This window comes from Eulemur rufifrons, chromosome 4, assembly GCF_041146395.1.
Source record: "Eulemur rufifrons isolate Redbay chromosome 4, OSU_ERuf_1, whole genome shotgun sequence".
Taxonomy (NCBI): Eukaryota; Metazoa; Chordata; class Mammalia; order Primates; family Lemuridae; genus Eulemur; species Eulemur rufifrons.
In genome coordinates, this window is record NC_090986.1 from 40,274,427 (window position 1) to 40,284,956 (window position 10,530).

At 40.6% G+C, this 10,530-nt stretch overlaps 1 protein-coding gene across 2 annotated transcripts; it reads right to left on the reverse strand.

The window, feature by feature from the left end:
* Positions 1 to 2,370: 2,370 nt before the first annotated feature.
* On the reverse strand, positions 2,371 to 10,275 carry CLN5 (CLN5 intracellular trafficking protein). 2 transcript variants are annotated; one of them, XM_069467140.1, is made up of 4 exons: positions 9,985 to 10,275; positions 7,384 to 7,549; positions 6,509 to 6,734; positions 2,371 to 4,148 (listed from the first exon to the last, which is right to left on the reverse strand). In XM_069467140.1, the coding sequence occupies exons 1-4, from the start codon at positions 10,149 to 10,151 to the stop codon at positions 3,637 to 3,639; spliced, it is 1,071 nt and encodes a 356-aa protein (XP_069323241.1). In that variant the 5' UTR covers positions 10,152 to 10,275; the 3' UTR covers positions 2,371 to 3,636. The 2 variants fall into 2 exon arrangements, with proteins under 2 accessions (XP_069323241.1, XP_069323242.1); XM_069467141.1 differs by lacking the exon at positions 2,371 to 4,148 and adding an exon at positions 6,216 to 6,244 and having other exon boundaries at positions 9,985 to 10,228.
* Positions 10,276 to 10,530: the final 255 nt, after the last annotated feature.

Sequence of the window (10,530 nt, forward strand, 5' to 3'; positions counted from 1 at the left end):
AAATCTATCATGAAACAAATTTATGTTTAAAATTTTATACAGAAAACGGTTACATTAAAAATAAGGAATAGGTTCTTTCTGCATTCAGAATGAGAACTTACAAAACACATTACTGACATAGAATTCTAACTCTTAAAGGGTCCTTGAGCACAGCTAGCCTTTTTACAGAGAAATGTCTTTATATAAATCAATAGTTTTTAAACTATTGAAATTATTTTCACCTCCTGTCTTAACTGGATTTCAGAAGACAAATTTACCTTGGTAATGTGGCTTATTTTAACAATATTGGGAAAAAACAGGCATTATGATTAAGTCAACTTACTGCATTCTAAGAATGTTTTTGTATTGATGGAAAAGCTTAGGTTAGAAGGAAGGGTTTGGGTATGAAGAAGGATCAGGACTAAACTAGGTCCTTTAAGATGCTGTAAATTTCTGCCCCACACATAGATGGGAATAATCTTTACACATGTAGACTCCAACCCCAGTTTATCTGTGGGGCTGGTTTTAATGTTCACAGGAAAATTCCACCTGCTTGCTGCCACCCAACTTTAAAAAAGGACACAAAGCCTTTTATTTGAAAGAGAACCAAGCTTATCCTTAGAATAATCAGTCCAATAAAAGGATAAGTAATATACTAACTTAAATAGAGGAGAGAAAAATGTAGAAAGGAAGGTTTGAAGAGCAGGAAACTACTTGGGCAATAAAGGGTAAATAGGAAGTAACTGGGAACAAACTGGCCATTCCATTTCCCCTTTGTAAGCGGGGAAAAGTATGTGTGTGGATTTGGAACATTACTCTCGTATAACATGCCAACAATTTATTTAAAAAATAGTCTTTAATAAACTGTAGTCCCAGATAAAATAATTCATTAAGTGCCAGTAGAGCAGACTATAAAACTGGATATCTAAGACTTTTCTTTCTTATGTTTGAAAAGCCAATAGTGAGGGTTCCAAATGTTTAAAATTTAGTAGTTATTTTCACCTTTTGACTGTTTTGCTCTATCTGCAAAAATATACTTTGTGGTTGTACTTACTTAATACTGACCCAGATTAATGAGAGAGGATATATCATTTATTCTAAAGCCCTAATATAATCAACAAAATGGTTTCTCTTAGAGGAAATGTATACATTTAAAACAACAGCAAAATAGAAACCACATTTATGTGATGATTAAGTTAATCATATTAAGTTATATTGCACAAAGGGCAGCAAAATTTAGTTGGTAAATTCCTGTCGGGCCATATTTTGGTTTCCCAACTACGGTTTGAAAGCATATTCTTGAATCATCTGTACTTGAAAACTCCATTTAATCTTAGAGGTTTGGTAAATTCTTAAGAAGTGCTTATGTGAATGCTATGCTCTCTGTGCTATGGTCACCTGAATCTGTGTGGAACTTTCACAGAATTTCATTTATTAATATGCTTAGGCAAAATAAAAAATCTTGAATGCTTTTTTAAAATATAACTATTAGAATCTTGCTTTTAAAATAAAAGTCAAGTTCTACGTACAGATGTCTTCATTTGTTTTTGCTATGGAACCACGTTCTGTGATTTGCAGTTGACACAAACTTGGTACAAGAATCTTGTCACTCCAATGCAGGTCTAGAAATCCAAAATAGTTTGCCCTGAGCAATTTTTCTCAGAATCAGGTAGAAGTTGGTGTTGCCCGAGTTTAGCCACTAGATGGTGATAATGCTAAGATTCAAGTTTTCTTGTGACATACTCTGAAGACAATTAGCAGTTTAAAGAGGCCATATTAATTACGAATGTTTAGGTACTATTTTTTTTTTTTTTTTTTTTTTTTTTGAGACAGAGTGTCGCTTTGTTGCCCAGGCTAGAGTGAGTGCCGTGGCGTCAGCCTAGCTCACAGCAACCTCAAACTCCTGGGCTCAAGCAATCCTACTGCCTCAGCCTCCCCAGCAGCTGGGACTACAGGCATGTGCCACCATGCCCGGCTAATTTTTTCTATATATATTTTAGTTGGCCAGATAATTTCTTTCTGTTTTTAGTAGAGACGGGGTCTCACTCTTGCTCAGGCTGGTCTCAAACTCCTGACCTTGAGCGATCCACCCGCCTCGGCCTCCCAGAGTGCTAGGATTACAGGCGTGAGCTACCGCGCCCGGCCTGTTTAGGTACTATTAACATAAGTAGACAGGCTAAATGGGAAGCAATGAAAGTTTTCCTTATGTACTTGAGGAAGACTACCTCTGTATAGTAGGTAGAATGGTGTAGTACGGTGTTTCTCAAGCTATCTGTGGTGACTAGGTTTTTATTTTCAGCCTGTGTGGGGCCTACACTTTTGAAAAATACAGTAAAAATGAATTCCTAGACAAATGAAATAAGACCAGAGAAATACAAAATACATTTTTTATTAGATCCAACAGAAACAAAAATACTCCAACAGATTTCTTTAAAAGTTTCTAACTGCTTCCTGTACTTATCTCTTCACAGACCAGTAACATCTGGTTGACAGATACTGGTCCAAGGACAACACATGGATTATTTTTGCTGATCTCTGCTCCATCATCTTACTGACTAGTGTCTTTTTCCATGAATAGAAAGATATTCAATTGATTATCAAATGCTTAAAGGAAGGACCCTGAAAACTTGTTTGATGGCCCCAATGAAAGCACAGCTACTTGGAGATCCTTAGTAAAAATCTGTCCTATCTCTGGGAAGTGCACCCTCTTCCACAGCACTGGCAGCTTGAGTGGGAGGAAGAACTACAGGAAACAATGGAGGAGTCAGAAGGTACCTGTTCACTCAGATATGCCTGCAGCCAGATACTTCGATGCTCCAAATTTTTGAAGAATCGCTGAAGCACTACACTAGCAGCTCAGTCTAGGTGATTACAAACCCAGGAAAGGCTGGCCCATAAACTACATTAGGCAAGATCAAGGATGACAATTTGTTCTTTGATTGATCATTATAGCTACCGTTCATTATGACCTTACTATGCCAAACACATACGACTTCAGTCTTTACAATCCTGAAAGACAAATCATTTTACACACAAGGAAACTAAGCTTTAGAGATGTTAAGCTGCTTAAAACACAAAAGCCAGTTACTAGCTAGATCTAAAATGGTAGCCAGAAATTTGTGCTCTTTAACACTGTTATTTATCACATCTGGAAGAAGCACAACCACTCCAGCTATGGTGTTCAAACAAATCTTTAAAGTTAGGTGAATGGAATGCAAGTAGACTTGGTTCCAAAAGTTAGAAAAGCAGTAAAGTCGGTCTAAACTCCTAGAAAACACTTAAATGACCAGAAAAAGTAGCTCCCACCATGAAAATATCACTGAGGGTATTTTTAAAATCTTGGGCACACCATATTCACAACTTTAAAATATTGAGTCTAAAAGTCCTGCATACCTGATATGAACCATAATTCTCCATATTAACAAAGGCTTGGAAATTGAAATCAAGATCCCTAACATGCTCACTTTGGCCAATAAGAGTTTCAGCTTCTTTCCAAGAGAAAAGTCCTGAGATGTTAATATGCAGCAATTCTGCTGACATGCATTTTATCTTTCTGCCTCAAGGAAGAAAGGCTGAGAAATCCATAAATGTAAAATCAACCCCTGAAAAACTGGGATGCTGGTGGTTGGAGAAAAAAAGAGTAGTAGAATTAAGGTTTTATAAGCCAGGGAATGTTTTGTTTCTGTTAGGTAAAGGGATTTCTTCATATGTTATTTTAATGAAAGGGTATTTCATAGGTAAAAACCAATATTCAAAATTATAAAACAAATAGAACTGTCTGTGTATAATCACTGCATCAAAAATTTGCAAGAGACTCAACAGAAATTCTTTAGTTGACAAATGTGGTTTGAAAGGGTAGTAAAATCTTCTTATGGCTAAAGCAAGACTCTTGTTTCCTGATGGCCCAAAAACAGATGTTTCATTTCCAAGGTAAGTAGGTTCTCCACTGTAAAGAAATATTCTTGTATAGTTGGTTTCTATCTTCTTGAACTCTGCTCCAAGTTCAGCCAACTTCTCATATGTCCTTAACACAAATTTGGAACAGTCATAGGATTCAAACCACGTCTCTGCCCCTTTTGCTGGGCTGGCTTGGACAGTCCATGTCTCGTAATAAATCCCTGTTTCATTGTCTTGTTTTACCCACTTTGCCATTTTGTTGAACATGTTTCCTAGGTTTAAAAGATTAAAAAATACTATGTGAACATCAAAGCTGATAATGTTAGTTTTCAGTAAAATGTTCTGACTTGATTAAGATCATGATGCACATGAGTAAACAATAGTTTTGAATTTCACAACAGGAATTTAAGCTCGGCCAATTTTTATTCCATTCTTTATGTCACAAGGCATTTCTGCAGTATAAAGAGAACTCTTAGGTACTAATTCTATAATCATTTAAGCCATAGTCAAAGTGATTACACAAATGCAGAAGCTTTACGCCACTGAATCTATCCTACTCACTGAATCTTAGATTCAGAGGCAAATGAGAAAAGGAAAGCAAGGAAAGAACTGTATAAGAGGAAAAGGTGAATGGGCAAAGATGGTGTAAGAAAAACAGGCAGATGAAATGTAGAACTTTTGTGTCACAAAGCACGGTATGCGTAAAGCATGACCAGCTGCCTGAGGAGCAGCTACTGTAGGAGGCTGGCTTACTACTGTTACAGGAACCCACACCATACCCCCTCCCCTTGAAGACCTGGCATTTCTCTTTTTCCCTGTGCTTGCAGCTGCCGGGATGCTGCTGTTGACACCCCCTCCCCCACACACCTCCAATGAATCAACTAAACAGTACATGTTTTGGGCTCAGTTCATGGATTCCACAGACCCTAGGCTGTCTACCCTCTCTCCTACTATCTTGTACCAGACCAGAAGAATCTCTCCAGATATTTAGATAACACTGTACTCTGAATGGTACAACCCTCATCTGGGCATTCATAATGCCAAGTGGAGCTGGGCCCCAACATTTCACTTTGTCACTGTGTGCAAACCTTTCTTTGGTTACTTCAACTTGAGTCCACAAAATAAATTCTTTATGTTTGCTGAGATGAATAAGAGTGGCCGCCTTTATCAATTTTATGGAATTAAAATTGTGGAATAATACAAAGTCTATTTTCTTAGAACTCGGGACACTGTTCTTAGTTCAACTTTGAAAAGCCACTGTTGTATGTAAGAGATAAAAGTGCTTTAAAACACCATTTGTAACATGAAGAAAGATCAATGAACAGGACTAATCACAAGGCAGATGGATGACTTAAAAGGTTTAAGTACTGGTATGTTACAAACTGTTACAAAAAATAGTGATTACTTGTTCATATTACCATTGATTTATGTCAGAAGGATGAATTTTCAGATAATGATGTAGGTGAAAATGGAGAAAGAGATGTGAACTGGCCTGGAATGAAAGAAAGATCAGCTATTGATTTTCTTGAGCATTATTAAAAGAGGGATGGACTTTCGTACTGCTGAGATGGCTTGGGACTACATCAGTTAGAAAGCAGGAAAAAAGATCTGAAAATAGCATGGGGTATTCAGCTGAAAGATCCCCAGGTTACATTTAAAAGACCTCAGTTCTAGTCCTGGTGCTGCTGGATCCAGCTTTTGTGGCCATGACCTTGAGAGGTGGGTAAGTGGTGTTACCTGGCTGAGCCTCAATTCCTTATTTGTGGAAGGAAGAAGAGTATTTTATCATCTCCACTAAACTGTGGGTTAACACACCTCAAAATGATTCGTAAGGAGCTACATAAGTACAAAGTATGGTCATTTTCTCAAGTACTGGGGTTCACTGAATAATTACTGTCACAAACAATGCTTTCATTTCAGATGTTTCCATTTTTCTGGGGAACAGCAAATTATAACGTAGTACTCTATAAATCATGTGGGCAATGTCTTTACCTTTAAAATGCTATGCTGGTATCATCCCCATTCTACACACAGGCCAATAAGGTAAAATGTGACCCAAGGTGACAGAACAAGTTATTAATGAAAGTTCTGCTGAACTCCTTTCATTGCTAACCAACACTGCAGCACATGCAGCAAAATTCAACTGTTTCAGCAACTCACCCATACATCCAAAAGAACAGGAAATCTCAGAGATAAAATATTTAAATTGCTCAAAAGGGCCTCAAATGTGTAAGAGTATATACATTTTAGGAGGCAATGTACCAAAGTGGTTAAGAGAATGGCCCCAGGGGCTTGACTGCCAGGTGGGACTGGAGTCCCACCTACTTAGATGTGTAAACTTAACCTTTCTGTGCCTCAGTTTCTCTATCTATAAAATGGAAAAAATAATAGTAACTCTCCGGGTGTTATGATGATAAATGATGTGATATATGTACAGCACTCAGAACAGTGCCTAAAGTCCATACGAGCAGTAACTATCATTTTTCAACATAAAAATATCTGAATTTATCATCACTAAAATTTTTTTTTCAGATACAGTTTACAGTTAACATATCCTCAGTGGAAGTACTGTGATTTCTTTCATTTGGATTTGGATGCAATCATCAAATACTGCTGTATTTCTGAAACTTACCTGATATGGTCGCTACAAGAACTAATGTTCCATTTTCCTTCCAGTGAGTATCATCAATTCCTTCAAAAAAGCAGGCAGCTCCCTGATTACACCAGAAAGGGGCATTCATTTCAGGTCGGATATGGGGAAATGTGCAGTTGCCAAGTTGGAAAAGTTCATACCACTCCATTGTGTAGTTCTTGCCAGTTAATTTACTCCTGAATCCAATGGCATCATGCATAATTTTCTGTGCAAAGATAATACATGTATAAAAATTTGGGAGGTAACCATGGGTCCAGGTAACCTGATGGGAGAAATTGTGGCACATCACACAGAATTGACTGTTCAGCTGTTCCTCCTCTGCGTTGCTATTCTCATGCTCACTCTGTGGCCACACGAACTCCAGGGCCTCGTCAACTCTGGCTTTGGCCACTGCAGCTCATCTCAGACAGGAGGGATGTACGCTATATGGACATGCTCGTAATTTCCTCACAGCTCAGATAAGTATGAGAAGCCTCCATGCCACAGTCTCAGGGAGGAACTCTACATACCTCACAGGGTGATGAGCCAACCTGGAAAGAGCCTACAACAGGGCCTGGAAATCAAGAGGTGCTCCCTGCCTGCCTGGCCCCTTCTGGGCCTCCTTCCCTCTCACTTCCCAGGATCTGGGTATAGGAGGTGGGTGGGTTCAGATTCACAATATCAAAATGATTACGTTGTTATTGTCAAGATCACAAAAACTGGAAATAACTATTTTTGACTGTTCATTTTAAATATGCTAACAGGAACACCAATAAACATGATCTAAAACCAGCCATTTGATAGTGATTACTCCCTCAAATCAACTTAACAGCCAATCATTTAACCAAAGTTACAAGACCAAGATGCATCCTTACCAAGTGTCCCAGTAGGTCTCCATATTTAAATTCCCATACCGGGGCTTGTAATCGGAAGACTTCGATGACATCATCACCCTTCATAATTGGGACAGGTGAGCCAGTTGGACAGAAAGTGTACTTGGCCTGACAGTAAGGATCTGGTTCTGGACGGAAGGAAAAGCGTCTGATACAGAAAAAGAAACCATCAACTTAGATTCTAACAGGAATTTGGTTTTTCTCACACATTTTTGAATCCAGATTTTAATTGCACTGTCAGGAGCATTCTTAGGGAAAATAGTCAAAACTCAGACCATAGTGAACAAACTTACATTTTATTTATTATCCTGTGACCTTCCGATGACAACATTAACAGCAAATGATGAATTGCACTTTGATGAATGCAAGCTTTCCTGTTTCTCACTCTCATTGTGACAATTTTTGAAGACAGTAACCATGTCTTAAAATATTTATAGCTACAGATCTTATCATAGTAGACACATACAAATGTTTATAGAATAAATGAATATTTTTCCAATGTGTTTAATTTTCCAAACAATCCATACATTAAGATTCAAAGATAATTACTGATAAGATATAGTTTATATTTACTTAAGAATGAACCAACATTCATTCAACCAATATTTACTGAGGATCGACTATGTGCAGGGCACTATACCAGGAAGGAAGGAAACAAAAATTAAAACGCTGTTCCCCTTCTCGCTGAGCCTTGGGTGGGAGCTGAGAAGACAGTAAACAAGTAATGATATGCACTGTGGTAGGTGCTAAAGAAACAGAGTCCTGTGGGCACAAAGGAGGGAGAAATCATTTTTACCCAATGCGGGTGTAGGATGGGTTGGGGTGGGGAGGACAAAGATGAAGGCCTGGCCTAAGGGTTTTATATACTTGCAGAGGTTAGAACAGAAGAAACAAAATGTTAAGCACTGTAAGACAAATGTGGCACACTTGAAGGGTCTCTAGTAGGTACAGAAGACTAGAATTGAGGCCTCGGGGCAGCAGTGGAGAGAGGACAGGCAGAGGCTGCCATTTTGTCACTAAGAAAGTGTGACTGGCACCTCTCCCCCTGGAATCCTACAACTGGAGAGGGCTGAGCTTAAAGGATGTTAAGTAGCAGATCTGATGGGATCTTACTTTATGAATTAGAGAAGGGTGAGGAGAGAAGCCGAATTAAAGCTGAGAGATCACTAGGAGGTGACTGCAATAATGCAGGCAAAGAAAAGAAGGCCACAGCAATAGGACTAGAGGGGGAATGTGGTTGAAGTCACCTCAAAAGACACTTGTCACCTATACCTGGCACTAGGAGAGAAAGAAAAATAAACGGCAGCTTCCATCCTCTAAGAACCCTAGATCCCTAAGATTCTAGCCACATCTATTGTTTTACAATCCTAACACATCAACAAAAATTTCTATTTTAAGAAATTAAAATATTGATGTTAACTAAAAACATTAACAATTCTTCCAAAAGTTTATCCCACTTAGGCACACTGTTTTATGGGTACTTAACTGGTTTAAACAAACACATACTTTTCACTTACCCACAGCAAAATCTATTTTAGGTCAAAGGTAATTTAAAACACCTAATTTAAGTGTGAACTTAATAAAGTTGATTGTTATTATATTCAACTAAGGGGATTAGATGGAGGCATGCACTTAATACCTGAGACTTTTAAATAAGCACAAGCCACTGTCAACACCTTGCCCTAATACTAAATCAAATAGTTTGGATTCACAATCTCTTTCTTGTTTTATTGAATAATTTTTACTTTTTATAAACATCTGATTAACATTTTCAAGAAAACAAGCTTCAATCACAAATTTCTCTTTTCATGTAGTATATCAAGCAAAACAAAAAAGTGGTGCAAATCATTCAGTGAGCAGAAAACACTAGTATCTAAGTTTGGCAACAGCTGGCAGTTCCTATTTTGTCATGCAAAATAGTTGTGTTTTCAAAAGCTGCTGGTCTTTCTCGTCCCCGATGTTGACATCAAGTTTTCTTTATATTTAGCTATCTAACAAGCCTAGGCTGTATCTTCCAGGTTAAAGGTTCAAATCAGTTTCACAGGTGTGTAGCATTTGTCCTCGATTTATGACCAGCGTCCTACCTCTGGGTTTAAGAGGTGACCAACCTTTCCAGTTTTGCCTGGGACTGAACAAAAAGGGGATTCCCTGGACGCAGAACTTTTAGTGCCAAAACTGGTAAGTCCCGGCCACACCAGGGCGAGTTGGTCACGCTGTAAATTGTGCCAAATGCTACGCAGTAATAACTGACAGTGCATTAAATAAGTAATAGATGTGCTATTTAAAGTCTTTCTAAACTATTCAAGAAATGAATTACTAAGTCACTCCATAAAATAACATAACTCCCTTTTTCTTCCACGACTGGGGACTGCCCATAGCCTGGCTCCGGCGTCCGGAGAGGAAGAAACGTCCAAGGGCGGCGCGACCCGCTGCGGGTCCCGAACTCTCAACTTCGCTCCAAACTGCGCTCAGAGCCTCACCGAGCGCCGCCCGCACCGTCGCGTGACCGGCCACGAACAGCGACAGCCCGCCCCCGCCCCCAGCGCCAACCCCGGCCGTGCGCGCGCCCGCCGCCGCACTCACTTGTAGGGCACCGGCCAGCGGCGTCTGGGGGCGCCGCCCGAGGCCAGGGGCCAGCACCAAGTCGCCGCCAGCCAGAGCAGCGCCAGGGCCCAGCGCCACGACGCGCGTCCCGGGACCGCGCCCCGCCGCCCCTCGGCCCCCGGGCCGGTGTTTCCCGCCTGCGCCATTAGGCGGCTCCCGGTGCTTCCGGCGCCTCCGGAGCCCGGCGGCAGCGGAGGGGCCGAGCATGCGCGGAGCCGCGAGCCGGGCTCCGGCCTCGGTACAGCCCAGCCCGGCGCCGGGCCCAGGACTTGGCCGCGAGGGCAGGGCCAGGTGCTGACGCCTCTGCGCGCGTGACGCCTCCACGCCCCCGCCGGGTGGCGGCGTCCAAACGCTGCAGTCCGGGGCGGGGCTTTGGTCTGGCTCCCCGAAGAATTCCATCCAAGCCTTGGGGCCGGCTCTCACCTGTAGTGCCTCGCGTCTCAGGTTAAAGGTGCCTTTTCTGCGGAGCTGCCCCTGACCTGCTTCCAACAAGAACCAGCAAAACAAAAATCCGGTTCCTCCTTT

What these genes read in the sequence shown, in the direction of transcription:
- CLN5 (XM_069467140.1), bottom strand. Translation starts at nt 10,151, where the DNA reads ATGGCGCAGGCGGGAAACACCGGCCCGGGGGCCGAGGGGCGGCGGGGC. An exon ending in CGCTGGCCGGTGCCCTACAA is followed by an intron (nt 7,550 to 9,984) that starts GTGAGTGCGGCG and finishes TTTCTGTATCAG; the next exon opens with ACGCTTTTCCTTCCGTCCAG. An exon ending in GAGACCTACTGGGACACTTG is followed by an intron (nt 6,735 to 7,383) that starts GTAAGGATGCAT and finishes ATCTTTGCACAG; the next exon opens with AAAATTATGCATGATGCCAT.